Source organism: Procambarus clarkii, chromosome 61 (assembly GCF_040958095.1).
Source record: "Procambarus clarkii isolate CNS0578487 chromosome 61, FALCON_Pclarkii_2.0, whole genome shotgun sequence".
NCBI classification, from domain to species: domain Eukaryota; kingdom Metazoa; phylum Arthropoda; class Malacostraca; order Decapoda; family Cambaridae; genus Procambarus; species Procambarus clarkii.
Genome location: NC_091210.1, coordinates 13829768 through 13852207, shown reverse-complemented (window position 1 = coordinate 13852207; position 22440 = coordinate 13829768). Strand labels below are relative to the sequence as shown.

Sequence of the window (22440 nt, the reverse complement as noted above, 5' to 3'; positions counted from 1 at the left end):
TGCCTATATACAGTATATTTATATGTATCTGTATAGCTATATATACAATATATATATATATATATATCACAGCTATTTTTTGTATAATGGCTTGTGCAGGGTTCAGGGACAGGTATGGAGAGAGAGGCTATGACAGGGATAGAGGTAAGCCAAAATCCAGATTATCGCTTTTGTTCAGTACATTATGCTGCTTGTTAGTTAGTTAATTTCCTACTTTGTACTTTGTTTGCAGTGTACATTTGCTTACTTAGATTTGTTCAGGTCACAATTTTTTTTTTTTTTAGATACCCTGTAGTGTTTACATTTTGTTAGGAGTTATGAATGCACTGTAGTGCTTTTATATTATCCCAACTGAAGTGCCTTCTCTTTATATCTTGTGGTATGTTTTAATTTATTTTGCAAATTTATAATCGAATTGAGATTAGTACCATTTCACTACATTTCACCTGTGGGCAAAGATTGTCCTTGTGAACAGGACTGGGCACAGTCGGGTATGGTTGACATTCCACACAAGTTTTTCTACTTCTCTGTTGGGTCAGACTTAATAAAGTCTGCCTAACAGTCCTTTTGGGACAGGAGGACTGTTAGGCAGCTTGTCCAGCTACTCGGAACTCTTCATAGTGCCATGTGGCATTAAAGCGATTGCCAAAATGTAATTTTGCTAATCACAAATTGGCCCACCCAGCTGTTTGCTACCCTAGGTTCTACTGGATGGCTCCATCTAAAAGTCAAAAGTAGCTTTAACTGCTACATACATTTTATTCTTGACTGTTTTTACATACATTTCAGGCTGGCAGAGACAAATAGACATGTTCTGTCCTTAGAAACTTGTCATTCACTGTGCATTGGCTTGACATTATTACCAAACACTTGTAATGGCCATGTGTACAGGCTCTCTCTCTGGACTCTATAACTTGCTAGGTTTCCAGTGTTGTGCTCTGTTCTGGTTTAATGCCTTGACAGATATATACAGTGTATTTCAACAGCCATAGATTTTGGGTCTTTGTTCTGGGATATAAACATGATGCTGGAGATACACGTTGACAGATTTTCAGTTACCACATCACTGTGGTATGTGAATGTGAGCTGTTCTGTTTAACACGGAGTGTGTGTATTATTTGCGGCTATATTTTCTCATTGAATTCTTTGCCAAAGGCTGCCCTTGGTCATTTTGTTTAAAAGTGATGGATTAGGTCTAGTCTAGAGCATGCTTTGTCAACCAGGTCTTGTTGGCACTGCAGTGCAAAGTGGAGTTGCCGAGACCTGGTATACGCTTGCCTAATGTTGCTACTGTTTACCATGGCTACTCGATGTGGGATTTGCATAAATAAGAAGATATATCCATTGATTAATTTACTGTATGCCCCTTTTAAAATGGGGTTTCTCAATTTAATTACAAATACTAAGGAGTTTTAAGAAACAAATTCTGTACCGTTGTCCTCAAGATGACAGGTTTATGCTTGCATTCTCCATATATCTGGGGCTTCGGACTGTTCTTCCTCATTATAAAACTATTACAGGGGTACTATTTTCTGGGTGAGCCCCGGACGCTCCCTGGCACCCTCCCTCCCTCGCTTTGGCGGTTTTTGCACGGTTTTGATACTTGGCCTCTGAATTTTAATGACTTGGTTGCCAGCGCTTGCGAGGACAAGCGCCGCAGTGGTGGAGTGTGATGTTTTTTTGGGATTGGAGGGAGTTCTGCCTCTGTTTGGTTTTCAGTTGCAATTTCCTTATGTGGGGTTTTCGTTATGCCTACCTTTCTGGGAGCCTAACCCCGGTCAATGGCAGATGAGGACAACCCCCAGCCACGGGGTGGGAAGGGGGGGTTTTAGGGCACTTTCTCCCTGTGCCTCTCCGAGGGTGGGGGGGGGGGGCAGGTTCTGGCTCGTGGTTCCCAGTAGGCTGAACTATAATGCCCTGGTCTAATGAATTGCATATTATCCCTATAGCTCCAGGGAGCCTCCGGGGCTCGCCCAGAAAATGGCATTTCATTACATTCAATGCTAAGATATTTTTGTTAGCTATGGCTATGAGCAGTTGGGTTAGTAATCTTCTTGCTCTACTTTGGGTTTCTGATTTAATAAAGTTTTGATCATGGTGAGGGGGGGGGTTTGCATTTCTATCTTTTTGTTTAGGCAACTGTCTGCAAAATTCTTCAGATTGTAGTTTGTGCCATCACTTCTTTACAGTTGCTCTTTGTTACACCTATATTATGATGGTTTATACGAGGGCCAAACTCCTTGTATTTGTGCATGGGGGCGGTCACATTCAGCCAGCCATAGTTTTATCCCCATGCTCGGTATCGACACCAGTTCACCACCTTGAAGGCATTTGTCTCTACACCAGCCTGTGATGGCATCAGGGCTCAGGCTAGAGGTCACTGTAGACCTCTTTAGCATTACAGTAGAGTTGTACATGTACTGCCTTCACTGTCGTAGCGGTCCTAGTACTGTACTTCCCTAAGAATCCATCCTGTACGTTGAAATCGCAAAAACAGCAGTGCGAGTGCCTGGGGGTCGAGGAATGAATGTTCAGTTCCATCATAGGGCTTGGTATTTCTCATCCCTATCCTGTATTTTGATCTTGGGGTGCCTCTTCCTGATGACTATAGGCTGGGGTCTCGGTATAAAGATGGTTTGGGACTTCTGGGATGCTGTGTGTGTCTGGCACCACTGCAGCACAGGTATACTGCATAGACAGTGATTGTGTCTCGTGTACAAAATATTGTTGACCCAAAACAATCTTTAATTATATTAAGAGCAAGATCTGAGGGTTTATATAATGTGTAGGAGAAAAGCTTGGTGCTACATAATTGGGTATGGAGATGATTTGAAGTTTGGTAAATATTTATTAAAAATATTTAGTTTATGCTATATTTGGCAATATATTCTAAAGATGATGTCTTGATCTGTTTACTACTGGTTTTACATGAAAATACAGTATAGTATTTAATATAATGTAATGTATTTTGTGTTGAATATTTTGCGAGGTTTGTATTCCTGTAACTGTTAAATTGTATTGTACTGCATAATCGTGAGCTGGATTTTGAACACTGAAGAGCCTTTTCTTTCTATACAACATTTATCCCTTAGATTTGCTGAACTTAATCAGTTTTCAGTAAGGTTACAATTATTATTTTTTTTTTATTTTTTTTGTAATGGCTTATGCAGGGTTCAGGGACAGATATGGAGACAGAGGCTATGACAGAGACAGAGGCTATGACAGGGATAGAGGCTATGACAGAGACAGAGGATATGACAGGGATAGAGGTAAGCAAAAGCCCAGAATATGGCTCTTGTGTAGTCCATTCCATTGCTTGCTCTTGCCCTCGTGCTTTGCTCTTTTTCATGCATTAGGGATTTGTGTTTAGAAATGCTTTCTAAGTGCATTTAAGGAATTAAGTGGTAAAATATAGATTAGGTAATTTACAAAATACATAAAGTGTTCCAATGTTTATGATTAAGTTCTGCATGGATTTGTACAGATTGATCATTACTTAGTGTTGTGTGCATAGGAATATTGTTATGGCCTTTGTGCATGTGCATGCAGAGAAAAGGGGAGATTGGAATGCACTAAATACTGGATTTTGTATGTAATTATCAGTGTAATTATAGGATGTGAGCTATCCTCGTGGTGGTCCGTCTTCCCAGCACTGTCATATAACGCTTTGAAACTACTTACGGTTTTGGCCTGCATTACCTTCTCACTTAACTGGTTCCTACCATCTACTGCTGTGTTTGCAAAAGAAGATTTTATAATATTTTTTTTTTGGCACCTTTGTTTCTGTAGCTTGAATCTGTGACCTTTTGCTGTTAAGGTTGCAAGTGTCTGGAATTCCTCTTGTCAATTCTCATTATTATTGTGTAAGGGGTTATCAGATTGCCTTTTTCTTTTCTTTTTTCTGGCTTTGGCATCTTGGTTATCTTGATGATTTCGGGGCTTTAGTGTCCCCGCGGCCTGGTCCTTGACCAGGCCTCCACCCCCCAGGAAGCAGCCTGTGACAGCTGACTAACACCCAGGTACCTATTTTAGTGCTAGATAACAGGGGCATAGGGTGAAAGAAACTGCCCATTGTTTCTCGCCGGCGCCCGGGATCGAACCCGGGACCACAGGATCACAAGTCCAGCGTGCTGTCCGCTTGGCCGACCGGCTCCCGGCATAGTTAATGCCTCTAGCCTCTCTTCATAACTCCTGTTTTTCAAGTCTGGAAGCCATTTTGTAGCATGCCTTTACACGTTTAAGTTTATTGATGTGCTTCTTGATATGTGGGCACCATACAACTACTGCATAATCCAATTTTGGTCTCGCTGAAGTTGTCAAGTTTCTTTTTTTCACCATCTATGTAATTAAAAGCTATTTTAAGTTGGAAAACGCAGCATATGCTCCTCGGACAATGTTCGTGTCCCTCTGTTGACACTGTTAGCACTTTTAATTCCTTTTCCACATATTTTATGAACCATGTGTGGTCTATTTTCTCCTATTCCACATTCCATACTATGGCATTTAATCACACTGAATTCCATTTGCCACACATTGGGTTTGGTGCCTTCTTTTGATACTTTCTTGTCACACATTGCTCCAAGCACTTATTTTACAAACGGTAATTGCATAGTACAGTCCATAATTCCTTAATCTAAAGTTAATTCATGCTAAGGATTTGCTCTTTTTCCTGTAAACACTGTCTAGGATGGCTGGGACATTGCACTCTTGTTGCCTCTAACATTTTGTGTGTAATTGAACATGTTTACGGCAGCATGTTTACGAATGTAGTTTGTTTGCTTATAGACAAGTTTGGGTGGGGAAAAAATATTGTGGCACGAGCTGGCATTATATTTTGTGTATAATGTTCTACTTTGATGCTTGTAGTTCTGTTTACAACTGTGACTGAACCAATAAACAAATAATTTTTAATGTACAGTACCTGTGGTTTATTTTTTAGTAATAAACTAATGTTCATCTGTGTTTTGCTTGGGAAATTTATATCCTGCATAATGTATAGGTCTTGTTTTGGCATGCTTTACTAAGAATTTATCTGCTTGTATTTTTATTGTTAATTGCTACTTATTACTTATGTATTCCATCTTTAAACTGTTGCACAACTGCATATTGGAAGGGGAATATTTTATTTTTTTCTGCTGCTGTTATTAATATTCCCCTCTGTTTCTCCCCCACTTACATGCCTGCTTAAATTGCAAATTTTGCCATTTTTCACCCGAATTGTTTGTCACTATTTTCGCTGATCTCTTTCCTTTTTTCATTTTATTCTATTTGTCCTTCATATATGTAAACACACGCACATGCCTTGGAATTATAAATTAATAAGCATCATTCACTTCCACAGAGCTCATGATTTAATTTATTTATATTTTTTCTGGGGTAGATTACTTGGTTGCTTCCCTAGGCAGTTTGATAAATGTCCAGGATGGGCCAAAATGTTGTCACTCTAATTTTGTATGTGTTGGATTGTTTATAAATGACCTGCCCTTCTCGGAACAGGCTCGGCCACAACGAGACGCTATAAACACTTCCTATCAGTGTATGGATATTTTCAAATGCCCCTGCTATGCAACGAGGGAGAAATTGCTCGGTCCACCCTAGAATGAATGTTCATCTAAACTTGGTCCTCTCCAAGCACTACTTCACTTTTGGCATTGTTCTGCTGACTACCTGGTTGATGGGATACCGGGAGTTCTTCTACTCCCCAAGCCTGGCCCGAGGCCAGGCTTGACTTGAGAGTTTGGTTCACTAGGCTGTTGCTCGGAGCGGCCCACAGGCCCACATACCCACCACAGCCCGGTTGGTCCGGCACTCCTTGGAGGAAACAATCTAGTTTCCTCTTGAAGATGTCCATGGTTGTTCTGGCAGTATTTTTTATTCTCGCTACTAGTTGACCCCACCTGGAAACTACCTCGGGTCATTAGCGGGTGTAGGCACCCTTTGTCGAGTCACAGGAAGCAGCTGCTGCATCGTGTTGTGGTTACAAACTGTTGCTAAGAATACCAGTTAACCACTGCTCTGCTCTGCATTAAAATATGACAAACCCCTGGTGTGCAGAAAATAAATTCATTCTAAAAAATGTTCTGGTATTGTTAAAATAGTCTGATCACAGGAAAACTAAAAAAAAAATATTGTATGTGACATACTTTAGCCACGATGGAGCTGGGAAGTTGAGCAAATTATGGGCGCTGAGCGATTTATTTCACCAAGGTCATTAGGCCCTGCCACCCGTGGGGCGGCAGTTGCCGCGAATATAATGTTTCGCAATTATTTTGATCTCTCATTCATTTATTCTGGTTTTTGCTGTCGTATTATTCAAAAGTGTAATTTGTGGAATTTATATAGTTTAATGTGTGGAATATCGCTATGCTGAAAATTATGGGGCTCATATATGTAACATGTATATTATATTCTATGATCAAACTGTTTTTGCTGTTATTACACTATATGCACATATTGTATATACCTATCTTCATGTGTGTTCACCATAACGAACCACTAAGTTGGTATAGTGAGCCCAAAACAACAAAAGTGGCTGCAACACGGCAGCCAGCTGTCTGACTCCTTCCCACCTTCAACACCCACTGACCAACATTCCACCTCCCACCATACTGTTTGTTTTTATTACACTATTTACACAAGTTATATATAATGTGTCTACATGTTTACCTGGTTGATACCTGGTTGATGGGGTTCTGGGAGTTCTTCTACTCCCCAAGCCCGGCCCGAGGCCAGGCTCGACTTGTGAGAGTTTGGTCCACCAGGCTGTTGCTTGGAGCGGCCCGCAGGCCCACATACCCACCACAGCCCGGTTGGTCCGGCACTCCTTGGAGGAATAAATCTAGTTTATTCACCATTACTGTACAACTAGGCTGGTATGACAAGTTCGGGCAGTAAGAGAGGTTGCACCACACAGCTGATGGCTGCCTCCCTCACTGGTTCAAGGCCAGATGCACTTATTCCTCCCACAACCAAACTGTTTGTGGTGTTATTACACTACATTTACACAATATATATGCGTCTTCGACATGAGTAATGATGAAAGCTTGTATATACGCTGGCCTTTTGACTCGTCTTATTCCCTTGATTTTTTTTTCCCCGACTTCCTGATGTAGTCTGGGGTTTCATTATCCTAAACATGAGGTGGGTGGATACTTGTGATTGTCGATATATATACAAAATGATGTGCTGGATTGGTTCGCAGGTGGATGCTTGGTTACATTTTTTTTTTTTTTAGGCTTGGTAGCTCTTCGAGGAGGTTTTTACTTCAGATAAAGGTTCCTTCTGTGTGACAGAGTTGGGCAAAGTAATCTGCAGTGTTTCCTGTTTATCCTAGTTGCCACCACATGGGCATTTGAGAAGACCCCAGCCATTGATGGAGAGATATGTCAACAGTACTTGGCTGTGGTTGAGCCTGTCTTGGGAAGAGAAGCCCACTGCCTGAAGGAGCAACAGTGACCTGCTCATAAGGGAGCTTTCCATCTTTACTCAGAGCTCTTATTTATTATGTTTTATATATTTTTGTGTCCCCATTTTATGCACTGTTCTCATTAACTTTATATATTATAGGTGGACGGTTTGGGGGTGGAGGAGGTCGTTATGATGAGGACCGCCGAGGTGGGGGTGGCGGCGGTTTCCGAGAAGATAATCCTTGGAGACGCGATCGTGAAGCGCCCTCTACAAGGGCATCGTCCAGTGGGGAAAATTCTCTTCCTAAGGAACGTCCTAAGTTAGTTTCTTCAAGCACACAATTGGTTTTGGTTTGGTTTTGCTGTGTGCATGTGTGCAGGATTGAGCTATTAGCTCGTGGACCCTGCCTTTCTAACCAATATCTTTTTCTTCTATTATATCTACTATATATTTATCTCTCTCTCGCGCGCGCACACACACACGTACGCGTACGTGCGTACGTCGGTAGTTTCAAAGCGTTATATGACAGTGCTGGGAAGACGGGACACCACGAGCGTAGCTCTCGTTCTGTAACTACACTTAGGTAATTACACACACACACCCCAGGATACACCCCATAGCAGCTGTTTTAACACCCAGGTAGCCATTTACGGCTAGGTGAACAGGGGCAATTTCTTTCACCCTGATGCCCATTTGTTTTTGTCAGGAATTGAACCCTAGGCCCTTTGGACTACAACCTTGAGTGCTGTCCACTCGGCCACGAGGCCTTTTCATGTGTAATTACTCAAGTGTAGTATAGTTACAGGTTGAGAGCTATGCTCATTGTGTCCCGTCTTCCCAGTACTCTGTCATATAACACTTTAAAACTACTGACAGTTTTGGTCTCCACCACCTTGTTACTTACTTAGCTTACTACTTACTTACCTTGTTACTTACCTTGTTACTTACCTTGTTACTTACCTTGTTACTCCACTTAGCTTGTTCCAACCTTCTGCAATTGTTTGTAAAATAAAATTTTCCAATTCTTTTTGGCACTAATGTTTCCTTAGCTTAAATTTGTGTCCTCTTGTTCATGACGTTGCTGGTTTCAGGAGATCCTCTTTGTTAATTTGGTCAATTCCTGTTAGTATTTTATAAGTGATCATATCTCCTCTTTTTCCTTCTATCTTCTGGTTTTGGCATGTTTAATGCCTCTAGTCTCTCCTCCTAGCTCTTGGTTCTCAGTTCTGTAAGCTATTTTGTAGTGTGCTGTTGCACCTTTTCCAGTTTATTTATGTGCTTCTTGAGATTTGGGCACCATACAAATGCTGCATATTCCAGTTTTGGTCTTGCAAAAGTCATGAACAATTCCTTTAGTATTTCACCCTCCATATAATTAAAAGCAAGTCTGAAGTTGGAAAGTGACGCATACAGTACGCTCCTCTCACAGTGTTCTTTGTGTTGCTTTGGCGACAGCTTATTATCCAAAACCACCCCTAGGTTATTTATTAAGTTCTGTTTTCCTTTCCACAAAATTTGTAAGTTGTGTGTGGTCTATTTTCTCTTGTTTCCACATTCCGTAACATGGCATTTATTTACATTGAATTCTATTTGCCACTTAACGCTTCAAGTGTGTGTGTGTGTGTGTGTATTTACTATTTGTCTGCAGAATCAAGCTACATATTAGCTCTTGGACCCCACTTTTTTGAACCAATCTATTTTTCCTCTGTTATATTTTACATTTCTACCATATGCACGCACACACACACATCCCCAGGAAGCAGCCTGTAGCAGCTGTCCAACTTCCAGGTACAGTACCTATTTACTGCTAGGTGAACAGTTGCATCAGGGTAAAGAAACTGCCTGTTTGTTTTTGCCTCAGCCGGGAATTGAACCCCCCAAACGCTGTCCACTTGGCCGCGAGGCCCCCCTCAAGGTGTGGGTGTGTGTTTTTTAAAGTGTAGTTACAAAATGAGAGGTATGGATGTGAGTAGCTCAACCATGGATTGGTTGTCCAATCCAGCAACCAGGAGGCCTGGTCGATGACCGGGCCGCAAGGACGCTAAGCCCCGGCAACACCTCAAGGTAACCTGAAGGTATGGTTTCATCTTCTCGATAATCTGTCATATGATACTTTGAAACTACTGATGGTTTTGGCCTCCCCCACCTCATTTGATTTATTCCAACTGTTTCTTGAGGTTATCTTGAGATGATTTCGGGGCTTTAGTGTCCCCGCGGCCCGGTCCTCGACCAGGCCTCCACCCCCCAGGAAGCAGCCCGTGACAGCTGACTAACACCCAGGTACTGTACCTATTTTACTGCTAGGTAACAGGGGCATAGGGTGAAAGAAACTCTGCCCATTGTTTCTCGCCGGCGCCCGGGATCGAACCCGGGACCACAGGATCACAAGTCCAGTGTGCTGTCCGCTCGGCCTACCGGCTCCCGTGTTTACCACTCTGTTTACAAGACTGAGCATTTTAAATGTTTTTTCAGTAACTTTGTATGTATTACAGAGCCCTTCTTGCCATTTATTTTTTAGGATTTTCCTAAGATTTTGTACTTGTTGCCATTAATGTATTTCCTCTGCTATGTAGTCTCAACCGGTGATCTCTCTAGTGTCCTGATTTTATTATTAAAAAAATTGACACAATCGACTTGATAATGGTCCAGGACGGACCGAAACGTCGTTCTCTTCAATTGCCAATGTGGGGGTTTAGTCAAAATTTTTCAGCCATTTTTCATTTATTGCATTATTAAAAATTTCCTCTTAATTTCTTCATGTTCATAGCACCTAAATGCTGCTGCTCTTGCTTTGTTGAGCTTTAGTTTATTAGTCACATAAAATGTACTTCATTATTTCCTACACTTTACAGTGTATAATTGCTATTTAATGCCTTTAAATTTGATATATAATCCAACCCCTACAAATGAAATGAATGCGACAACTTGAATGTGACCCTCGATGCGACGGCTTGAATGTGACCTTCGGCGTGACAGCTTGATGAGGGTCCAGGACAAACTGAAATGTCTCTTTATTTCATGTGTGGGGGTTGGGTTATCTGTTTTCAGCCACATTATTTTGAAAAATTATTTGAGAACACATTTTCCTTCATTGCCATTTCTTAATTTCATTATTTCATTAAATTTTATTTTAGATTGAATTTAATACCAAGAGGTGGTGCTGGAGGCGAAGAGAAAAAAGAACCTAGTAACAATAGTAGCGATGGTGGCGTAAGTGCCGACAGTGATGGTGGTGTAAATACTGGTGGTGACGGAGGTGTAAATACTGGTGGTGACCGTGTCCCAAGTGGTGGCCGTGGTGGTGACGGCGTCCCAAGTGTTGGCCGTGGTGGCGATGGCGCCCTAAGTGATGGCCATGGTGGCGACGACGCTCCAGGTGGTGGTCGTGGTGGTGATGGCGCCCCAGGGGGTGGCCGTGGTGGTGATGGCGCCCCAGGGGGTGGCCGAGGTGGTGATGGCGCCCCAGGGGGTGGCCGTGGTGGTGATGGCGCCCCAGGGGGTGGCCGTGGTGGTGATGGCGCCCCAGGGGGTGGCCGTGGTGGTGATGGTGCCCCAAGTAGTGGTCGTGGTGGTGACGGCGGCCGTAGTCGTGGTGGTGGTGGTGGCGGTGGCGGCAGCAGCAGCGGCAGCAGTATCTTCGGCGCAGCTAGACCTGTAGACACCGCATCTCGTGAAAAGCAAATTGAAGAGAAGCTAACAGTAAAGGAACATCCTATGAAACGGTCAGTGCAGTAGAGTATTTCAAATATTATTTAGCTTTTCTGAAAGTCTTTATAATTGTTTTTATAATTGATTATAAAGATTATAAAATATAATCTTGAAAGTCTTTATAATTTATTGGTGAACAACATTTAAAATTTTTATGGTTTTTTGTATAAAAAAAATTTTGATTCTGATATCAAAACTGGTTTTGGCAGATTCTTGTAGAAAATACTGTGTGCAAAGTAAATAGTTTCTGCAAATAAATTCTGGCCTTGAGAAATCTTGGGATAAGTCCTTGAGAAGATAAGGTTCAGGATCCTTCAAGATTCTTTCATGATTGCATTTGATAAATAGCAATTATAGTATCCACTCAATGATCTATATCAGGCTGTTACCCTACTCGCTTAAATCCAGATCCTCTCTAAATCTGAGGTTATTGTAATATTTCAAACCATTTTCAGTCACCCAAAATACATTTTTCTTGCTGAAAATTTTAATTATACTTGTCCCTCCCTCAGTCCCCACCCCCACAGGCGCTCGCCCGTCCCTCCCTCATTTCCCCACCCCCACAGGCGCTCGCCCGTCCCTCCCTCATTTCCCCACCCCCACAGGCACTCGCCCGTCCCTCCCTCAGTCCCCTCCCCCACAGGTGCTCGTCCGTCTCTCCTCCCGTCTTCCCTCCCCCTCCCCTCCCTCCACCCTCACAGGGTGTGCTTTGGTGTGTTTGTGATGTAGTTATGTATTTAAAGGTTATTTTATATAATTATCTAGCTATAATGTGGTAGAGGAGGTTATACATTCTTTGCCTATTTTTGTTCAAAATTGTTTTCTTAACTGTTACACCTAAGTGACATTATCAATAATTGTTTTATTGGTTAAAAATTTCACTTATGTGAAACTGGAATATGATTTGCAGGGAAGGTGGAGTAGGTGGTGGCAGCACTGGAGGTGGCATATTTGGTAATGCTAAACCTGTCGACACTGCTTCTCGTGGGGGTGGTGGAAGCAGCAGAGGTGGCGGCTTTAGTGGTGGTAGCAGAAGTGGTGGTGGCGGCGGTGGTGGTGGCAGAAGTGGTGGTGGTGGTGGTGGAGGCGGCGGCGGGGGTGGTGGTATATTTGGTAATGCCAAACCTGTTGACACCGCTGCGCGTGAGCGCCAGATAGAAGAGAAGCTCCGCAAATTAGATGGTGGCAGCAAGTAAGTACTGTATTAAAGTACTATAGTAGTGCTATTTTTTATGCTTGGTTAATTATGGAAAGTTTTGCGCAGATTTTTCTTAATGCTGCTTTATGGCTTTCCTTCCTATAATTATTATTTGAGTTTTTTGATTTGGAGCAATTTGAGTATTTTCTTGGTATAAATCTGCATTTTTCTTAGCAGTGCTGAAAATAATACAACTTTAGCATCTTCCTGTAATTTGGTTATTTTTGTAAAAAGTTATTTTTATAGTAGGATAAGGTTGCCAAGACTTTGACACTTTAAGCTACATTTCAATTTATAAATAGAATGCAAATACATTTAGTAAAATTTTGAAAAACCTTTGGGAGAAATTTTTAAAGTTTATAAAGTGTTATCACACATTGGCCTGATCATTTGCAGTTTAATTCTACACTTTTGATTCAATGTTTGAGATACTTTAAACTTCTTATTCTATACTTCAGAGATGAACCTCGTCGATTTGAACGTAGAGATGATAGAAGAGAGGATCCACGGGACGATCGACGAGACATTCGAAGGGATAACTACACCAATGATCATCTGAGTGACCGGCAAAGAGATCAGAGAGATGACAGAACGGTAAACAACAATTGTGGCAAGTTGTTGGTAGAGTAATGAGTGTCTACATTTGTGTAAAATATTCACTCCTGTCTTTCCTTCACTTGAAGGGGGGGGAGGGGGAGTCATCTAGGATGGACTGAAACATCGTTCTTCTTCCTATTCATGCAATCCAACCACTTGGGGTGGACGGTAGAGCGACGGTCTCGCTTCATGCAGGTCGGTGTTCAATCCCTGACCGTCAAAGTGGTTGGGCACCATTCCTTCCCCCTGTCCCATCCCAAATCCTTATCCTGATTCCTTCCAGGTGCATATGTGTATATGTATATACAGTATATATGTATATGTATATATGTGTCGTACCTAGTAGCCAGAACGCACTTCTCAGCCTACTATGCCAAGGCCTGATTTGCCCAATAGGCCGAGATACTCTTTATTTTCAATAAATTGTTTCCAATTAGTTTATTTGAATTAGTATTATATTAAGAACATAAATTATTGACTTGTGTTAATTTAGGTTAGGTTAAGATAGGTTAGGTTAGGTAGGGTTGGTTCGGTCATATATCTGTTAGCTTTAACTCGAATTTAAACAAAGCTATCCATTTCATTATGAATGAGTTGATCATTTCATTAGAAAAAATATATAAATTCAAGAACTTGGCTTATTAGGCAAATTGGGTCTTGCATAGTAGGCCTAGTACTTCATTCCGGCTACTATATCTAATATTAAATATAAATAAATAGATTGTTAGACATCATATTGAAACTAGGAATGTGGTAGCCTAAGGGCCATATAATGTTGTATGATAGTATGGAAATGTTCAGTCATAATCCTAATACTGTGCAGCATTTTTACAGTACATTTTTATGTACATTTTTACAGTAATTTTTACATTTTTTTTTTACAGTACAGTTTTAAAGCTAAGCAGTTAGCTTTATTCCACCACTTTTTGTTCATCTAATTGGATATATTATTGATCAGATTATTGGTAACTTCATATTTGCAACGTTAATTGGTTTTCTTTACTGTACGTAATTCAGTATACAGTTCATTTTTTTAATTATTTTTTTATCTAAAGGAAAGAAAATCGCATCAGCCAGATGATAGAGACAGAAAGAGTGACGAGGATCATGGTGGTGGAGGCCGCAGTACCGAGAACCACGACTTGCCGCCACGTGTGAAACTTGCTAAGGATGATGAACCGGTTTGTAATTAATTTATCATTAAATCTCATTTTGGTTTAGCGAGTTTTGAACATTTTAAATATTTTTTGGTATAGTATTTTATTGCTTAATTTTGTACTCTTGTGATGACTTATGAAATACATGTACAGTACTTTTCTTCCAAAATGTTAATTCATTATTATTTCTTTCCATTTTAGATTCTTGATACAACTAATAAGTTTGCCAGTTTGGACTTGGAGATTGAAGATTAGTGACAGTCTTGTAATGCTGGAGGGTCGTAGGTTATATGGCCCTGTGATCCCCGTGCTGGCTAAACTGAGTGTTCGTATGTCTCGCCTGTGTGGAGCCACCTTCCTGACGTGCACGCACTGTCCTCCATGACTATCATGGATGCCAAGAACGAGCCAGTGTCTGTTGGTCGAGCCATGTGCCCAGTTTCACTTGTGATGTCCTCGTTGCCTCGGATAAAGGTGCCAGAAGCATGTGATTCACATGTGATTAATTGTCCTTTATTTCCACACTGTAATCAATACTGTGAGCCGAGTTGGTGTATTGTCTGGTACACTCCTTCTTGTGACTTTGAAGGGGACAATCTCTGCACCTGTCGTATTGTAGGACGGCAGAGTTCTTATGAGGCAGATCTACATGGGTATTTGTTGAGGTTGATGAATACAGGTAGTCATGTTTGCCAACAAAACAGAAATACTTCTCTTCGATTTTGTGCCCCAGTATGTGATTTTTACATTTCATGATCACTTTCTTTAATTTTAGTTTTTATTTAAATCTGGTTTTGAAATACATTGTGTGGTAATTTAATTTTCTTCATCGGACTTCAAAGAGCTTGTATATATTTGTATACATACATCTTCCTGACATTTCTTCAAGATTGTGGTGTTTGGTCACATGCTGGGGCACAGAATGATGTCTAGAAGATATAATGTTGTGTAAACTTGAGCTTCCCAGGTGTGATAATGTTGATCTTGAGCTGTGATTATAAAGCTGTGAGCTGCCAATGGCAGTGATAGCAGCACTGTAGCCTTCTCAAGCTGTGATGACTTGAATCTAACAGTTGTGGTCTGCTCCATGTACCCAGGCCAGTCAATTGCCCCGTGTTGTAGGCTGTATCTCTTGGTTGGAAAAAATGTGTGGCATAAAGTACCCAGGCTGTATACGGACATCTCCAGAGGACTAGTAATTGGTTGCATGTCACTTGACAGGTTTCTTTAGTGCTTTGGTGTTAAGCACATACTTGCCCATGCTTGGAAGTGGGCAGAGGAGGACCAGGCTCTCGGGTGACCTTGTAGGATTGGCGGACAAGGTGAGGCACTACAGGAGGGGGAAGTCACAGCTGGCCAGGGATGGAGCCAGTTAGTAATATATTTATTAGGTTAAGTTCCTGTTTGTATTGTTGTATCTACTACTAGCTGTCAAAATATGATAGTGTAAGTATAAGGAAGCTTTTATATAAGGTCTTATGCCTTTGAGATGTTAAGAGCACGTCAATATACGAGCATTGCTCCCTAGTGTTTTTATCCAGATGGGAATATTTCCATGCATATTATTAAATGTAATGCATTATATGCACATGTTTAGATTGTTGGCATACCACTAATCCCTAGTCTCAAATATTGTAGCCATTTATAAGTGTAATACTGTACTTTAAAAGATGGACTTTTTCTACTTTGAAAATGCTCTTGTGAGGTTTTATTGAAGAATAGGCTTAAAAAAGATGTATAGCTTTTATTTTCCCCTATTTTACAGATATATGTTTATTGCAGTTGATACAAAATTGAATGTCTATGCACCCAGGCTTGTCAATGTTACATTGCTAGTGTGTTGCAATTGGAAATTTTTTTAAATGTTGTGTTGATCTTTTGCATAATAAACAATAGAATCATGAGATGTATTAATTTCTCCTTAAATTTTTCTTTATAGATTTGCCGAATTTTCCCCAAGGAAAGTTGAAAGGTAAGGAGGCAATTGACTTGTGCTATATCAAGTGCTAGTCATATTGGCTTAATGCTTTCTCCTGATATACAACCTTACCTTGGGGTGCCATATAGGAATATACCCAATTTGGGGTTCTGGATAAAGGGAAAGTTCCCCTAGATTAGAAATATGCACATGGTCATCCCCAATCTTCAAATATGGCAAAAAACTGTTCATGGAGGGAATCGTTAATCTCTCGGTTATCTTGAGATGATTTCGGGGCTTAAGTGTCCCTGTGGCCCGGTCCTCGACCAGACCTTTTTGTTACACACCCCCAGGAAGCAGCTGTCTTAAGTCCCAAGGTCCTATTTTACTGCTAGATAACAGGGGCATCAGGGTGAAAAACTGCCATTTGTTTCTGCCTCCACTGAGGATCAAACCTGGAACCTCAGGACTACTAATTTGAAGCGCTGTCCACCCAGCTGTCGGGTATCTGTTGGTGTACAATGTAGTAAAATCAAGACTTAAGTAGACTCAAACGTTTTTGATAAAGTACCACTTGAAAGAATAGCAAAGAAATTACAAGTGCATAATAATGAACTGGAATGTATGACACTGGTTATAAACCAGTAATAGACTTATATTTTATAAGTCACTGGTTATAAAACCAGTTAGACTAAATTTGATAAGAAAAATGTGATTACATCCTGTAACCAACTCTTGTTGGTCACTGGATCACATCACTGACAAATGAGAATACAGTAATCTAATCTAATTGCATATAACACTTTATATCCATGGAAAATAACTGAAAAAGACATTAAGGCCTTGCAAAGAGATGGACAACTTTACAAATAGTAAAATTATTGATAAGTGCTTTTTATTATTGAAAATGCCATACCATACATGTAGGGCATAATGAGTGCTCATCACGCCAGCAACAGTCGTGCAGCACATTGATGAATAAGAGGCTCCTAGAAGTTTTGACCCATCATTGAAAGTTGAGCAAATTTGAGCCAGCAGTAAAGAAAGCCAGTCAACCCCTAGAGACGTTATTTTTAAGAAGACAGGTTGCTAAAATATTGGGGAAGTGGGTAGCACAAAATACTGAATTTGAAGATTGATTGATTGATGAAGATTAAGCCACCCAAGAGGTGGCACGGGCATGAATAGCCCGTAAGTGGTGGCCCTTTCGAGCCATTACCAGTATCAAAAGATGATACTGGAGATCTGTGGAGGCGCAACTGCACCCTGCGTGACGGGAGATGTCTCCCGGACCAAGTGGTGACCAAATGGTCTGAATTTGAAGCAAAAGGTAGGAAACGCCGAGGATTTAGATTTGCACAGATTTAGTTTGACTCGGGATATCAAGAGCGATTTATTTTGGGTGTGATGCTCATGGGTTCTATTATTATCAAGGAAGAGTTTGATTAGGATTATCATTTAGGAACAAGGTTTTGTACATGTAAATAGCACAAGATATGTGGATTGAGTGCATGTTTAAGGATTTAAACTGAGGGGGCTGTGTGTTGTCTGAAGACAGTTTGTTATAGTTCTGATTCAGATGAGTAAGTAACGCTCGCGGTGCAGCAAGATGTAGTTGATGAAAATGCAGAGATGATCGCCGTGAAAATCCTAGCTGTGGCGAGGGTGTTGGCAGCGGTCCATAGCCCGCACTAGTAGCGGTCCAGTGAGAGCCCGTGTAGTCTATCGTGGCTGGGTATCGTCGAAACTCTGGGGGTCACCAATGTAACTTACGATTATGTTACGTTGCAAGTGGCGAGTCATAATGTGGCTAATGTTGAACAGACCACACACTAGAAGGTGAAGGGACAACGACGTTTCGGTTCGTCCTGGACAATTCTCAAGTTGATCGACTTGAATGTTCCAGGACGGACCGAAACGTCGTCGTCCCTTCACCTTCTAGTGTGTGGTTTGGTCAACAACATCTCTAAAATATTTAGCTTCACGAGCAGACTTCCCGAATAAGATTTGGATCTGTACGGATAACATACTAAAGCTGTTCGCTGCATGAAGATCACAACAGATTATCTGTCTACATATATCGCTTACGCAGACTGGACATCCGGCCCAAGCAACACTAGTCCCAGAACAGAGGTATGACTTACGAGGAAAAGCTACGGGAACTTGCCACACGTCCCTGAAGAAACGGTGAATTTTGAAGGTGATCTTTAAGAAATTGACGGTGGGCAAGTAAGTAATTATCAAAAGGCACCAAACTTGACGGTGGGCAAAACTATTTAGCATGGGTGGAACACGAGTAAGGGGCCCTGTGTCAGGCAAGTCCATTACGGGCTCACCATAGCCCGTGCTACTTGGAACTTGTTCCGAGTAGCTGAATCTATAACAACAACAACGAGTAAGGGAACAGGTGGAAACAGTGCCCAAATGAGGGAAAAGAGCAAAGCCATTACAACTATATAGGACTTTGAACGGGGCATAAGGATTTGGGGGTAGGACAGGGTGAAGGAATAGTGCCCGACCACTTTGAAGATCAGGTATTGAACGCAGACCTGCATGAGAGACCATCGCTCTACCGTCCGCCCCAAGTGGTTGGGAGAGCCACAGATAAATTAAAAAATTCAGTGTCTGAACAGATGGAATGCATTATGCAGTGATGTGGAGGCGGCAGACTACACAGTTTGAAATTTAGACATGATAGCGCCCAATTAAATAAGGCAAGAATCTGTTCACCAGTCTATTGACAGTCTAGAGGTGGGACCAAAGAGCCAAAGCCCAACCTCCGCAAGCACATCTAGGCGAGCATACAATTCTGACGGTGATTTAGGTACCAACAGAATAGGTCCTGTGGAACACTCGTGCACCTTGCGATCTCATGACCACAAGCGAGTATTTAACCTGCCAGTTCAATGTAAGTATTTGCACTACTTACTGGAATGTGAAGCTACTGAACCCCTGCGCATCAAACTCAACATTAATCCACCGACAGCAGCTGCATTAGATGCACATTCCACCGCGACTACAATGATTAGAAAAGCTGTTGAGGAATGGGACTCATTAGTGAGCATTCTGCCTCTACATCCGCCACCAAGATAATGTTAATAAAACAAGATTAAAACCAGTGCACTAAAACAGAAGCGACAAATAAGCAGGGAAAAAGGAGAAGTCCTCTCCTCCACTTTAAACTTAGACCCAAATATCACAGGAAAAAGGTTATCATGTATAACCAAACTCAATTACGGGCTCACCATAGCCCGTGCTACATGGACACTTCGTCCTGAGTAGCTAAATCTTTAACAACAACAACATGTAAGTATGATACAACTGGAAACCGAGCCTCTGCAGGTCAGCCTCCGGTTTCTCTACAACCTACCTCATTGTTACTGTTGGCCTACTTGTGGCGCTAATGGGTGGTTTTATAGCCCCTTTTTGACAGTACAAGACTATGTTAACACTAGTAGGGCCTGTCCCACTGAGGGAGTAGATACTTGACAGTACTGTCAAGAGTTAACCAAGAGTGCTTGCCACCCACACTGTCAAGCTTCAGTGGCGTTACTGAATGCCAGGTACGAGGAAGGGAGCCGGTCGGCCGAGCGGACAGCACACTGGACTTTTGATCCTGTGGTCCTGGGTTCTATCCCAGGCGCCGGCGAGAAACAATGGGCAGAGTTTCTTTCACCCTATGCCCCTGTTACCTAGCAGTAAAATAGGTACCTGGGTGTTAGTCAGCTGTCACGGGCTGCTTCCTGGGGGGTGGAGACCTGGTCGAGGACCGGGCCGCGGGGACACTAAAGCCCCGAAATCATCTCAAGATACTCTTAAGATTACGAAGGTGTTGTATGGGGGTTTAAGTCAGTAGCTTAAAAACTAGACTCTGGGGTTTATGAATACCTCCAAACTAGATCCTATCATCCGGGGCTGTGGGTTCAGGATAGCATCATCTAACAGCCTAGTCAGAGACCGGGCCGTGAGAACATGTGTCCAGCAGTACAAACCACGTTTAATTGAATAAGGTAGGATAAAATGCCAGTGTTTGAGGTAGCATGTTAGTATTTAATTTCAAAGTTTGAATCGAGAATCGGCGCGAGGCATCAGAAAGCGCGCTCTTGGATCAGGTGACCCAAAAGGTGACTGGCAGGGCATCTTTTAATTCAGTCTTTTGTAGATGTAGAGTAGACACATGCAGGCGATGAGTCAACGTGGCTGAAGTATGTTGACCAGACCACACACTAGAAGTTGAAGGGACGACGACGTTTCGGTCCGTCCTGGACCATTCTCAAGTCGATTGTAGAGTAGATACTTCCTGTTGCCTTGTCTTAGCTGGCTGTAGTTGGCCGGACCTGGGGACGAGAGGAATTTAACATTAGGAATGTCACTTAAATTAGTTAACATTCCACTTTTTACCGTTATGTAAATGCAGTTCATTAGGCTTTTGTTAGACTAACCTTCACTACCGTCCATAGGATGGATGTAGGGGGAACAATTAGTCCTATAATGTGTATGGGGGTCAACTACCACCCACAGGATGGGTTATGGGGGTCAACTACCACCCACAGGATGGGTTATGGGGGTCAACTACCACCCACAGGATGGGTTATGGGGGTCAACTACCACCCACAGGATGGGTTATGGGGGTCAACTACCACCCACAGGATGGGTTATGGGGGTCAACTACCACCCACAGGATGGGTTATGGGGGTCAACTACCACCCACAGGATGGGTTATGGGGGTCAACTACCACCCACAGGATGGGTTATGGGGGTCAACTACCACCCACAGGATGGGTTATGGGGGTCAACTACCACCCACAGGATGGGTTATGGGGGTCAACTACCACCCACAGGATGGGTTATGGGGGTCAACTACCACCCACAGGATGGGTTATGGGGTCAACTACCACCCACAGGATGGGTTATGGGGTCAACTACCACATCAATAGGAACAAACAAGTATGGACTGGAGACTAGGATGAAAAAGCTTGAGAGTTCATTAACAATGCTGGAATATTGTTAAAGACTAAAGTAGCTAATATTAATGTGCTAATATTTAATTTAAGAGAATATATGACTGATTAACAGTTATCAATTTATGAAACAGATCTACAACTTTTAAGTGCAATGTTTATAAAATTGTGAAATAGAGCCTTGGTAAGCTAGAGGGGGGGGGACCCAGGTAACCTTAGACCTACTGTATTAAAGGTGTATGTGGGGGGGGGGGGATAATATGCCCCATACAATTCCCTGGTTCCCGGTACTGGAACTAGTGGAGAGGGGGGATGGTAGGGGAGGTGGAGACACGGCAATGAGGGAGGGGGGACGCAACAGGGGGAGGGAGGACGCAACAGAGGGGGGGAGGGAGGGGGGACGCAACAAAGGTGAGGGAGGTAGGGAGGGGGGACGCAACAAAGGTGAGGGAGGGAGGGAGGGGGGACGCAACAAAGGTGAGGGAGGGAGGGAGGGAGGGGGGACGCAACAAGAGGGAAGGAGGGATCCTCCACATACAGCTCACCTCCAAGAGACGAAGCTGGAACTGTATACCAAAAGTGAGGTAAAACACACTGAAGTGCTTTTTGTCTCATTCTTCATATTATACCCAGCAGCCAACCAAACCCGGCCGCTGATTGGTTGACATTCAACGCTAACACTCACCCCCATTGGTTAACATTTTGCGAGTCTGAAGTGTCAATTAACAATGGCCAACAGCCACTCCTTCACTTCCCCAAATACGAACGAGTCTCTAATGAACCAATAATGATCCCAAGTTTCAATGTTTGAAGTTGTTAATTTCAAAATCTAATTCACAAACCAAATACAACATTCTATTGTAAATGTTGCAACAGATACAACAGAGCAACATTTGCAGTAGAATCGGCAGTGAAGTAGTAATCGTCCGTCAGTCAAGCACTGTTAATAGCCGCTCAACAACTACAATATACATCAATATACAGTATATGTAGGGGGGGGGAGGGTAGAAATAGCCTAAGCTGCTCTATCCCTTTGAAATGTATTTTCTTGTCTTAAGAAACATACTTGAACAGTATATGCAATAACCAACTAACAAACTCAACAACCCAAGTTCTTGACACAACACTGGACAATGTTAGATATTTGCTTTCAATTGACTTAAGATATTGCTCGTTAATGACAAATTGAGTGATTTTAACTTATTGAAGTGTGAACATTTATGCTTTATAATAACTATTAACGTCCAGGATGACATTGTTCAGAATATTATTCTACACAAGTGGCGTCCTCGACGATCACCACGTGACGCCGGACGGGTCCTTGGCGCTCCTCTCGTCTTCAGAACAAGTCGTCCTGTCATCTTTCTCGCTCTTCCTGTCTCCGTCTCCCTAAGGTACTCCTCGAGCGCCTGGAGTATAAGTCTTACAAGGATGTCAGGCGGTTCCTTACCTTACCTTGAGGTTACCTTGAGGTGCTTCCGGGGCTTAGCGTCC

General features: G+C 42.2%; 1 protein-coding gene across 6 annotated transcripts in view; it reads left to right on the top strand.

The window, feature by feature from the left end:
• Nucleotides 1-15971, top strand: part of LOC123774417 (eukaryotic translation initiation factor 4B) — a 29626-nt gene extending 13655 nt beyond the window's left edge. For 2 of the 6 annotated variants that reach the window (XM_069307851.1, XM_069307850.1), the window contains exons 8-15: nucleotides 100-144; nucleotides 3171-3269; nucleotides 7567-7726; nucleotides 10542-11129; nucleotides 12026-12307; nucleotides 12772-12907; nucleotides 13966-14091; nucleotides 14269-15971. In XM_069307851.1, the coding sequence (XP_069163952.1) occupies nucleotides 100-144; nucleotides 3171-3269; nucleotides 7567-7726; nucleotides 10542-11129; nucleotides 12026-12307; nucleotides 12772-12907; nucleotides 13966-14091; nucleotides 14269-14322 (1490 nt within the window). In that variant the 3' untranslated portion in view covers nucleotides 14323-15971. The remainder of the gene's footprint in view (nucleotides 1-99; nucleotides 145-3170; nucleotides 3270-7566; nucleotides 7727-10541; nucleotides 11130-12025; nucleotides 12308-12771; nucleotides 12908-13965; nucleotides 14092-14268) is intronic. The other 4 variants (XM_045768699.2, XM_045768697.2, XM_069307853.1 and 1 more) reach the window with 2 other exon arrangements.
• Nucleotides 15972-22440: the final 6469 nt, after the last annotated feature.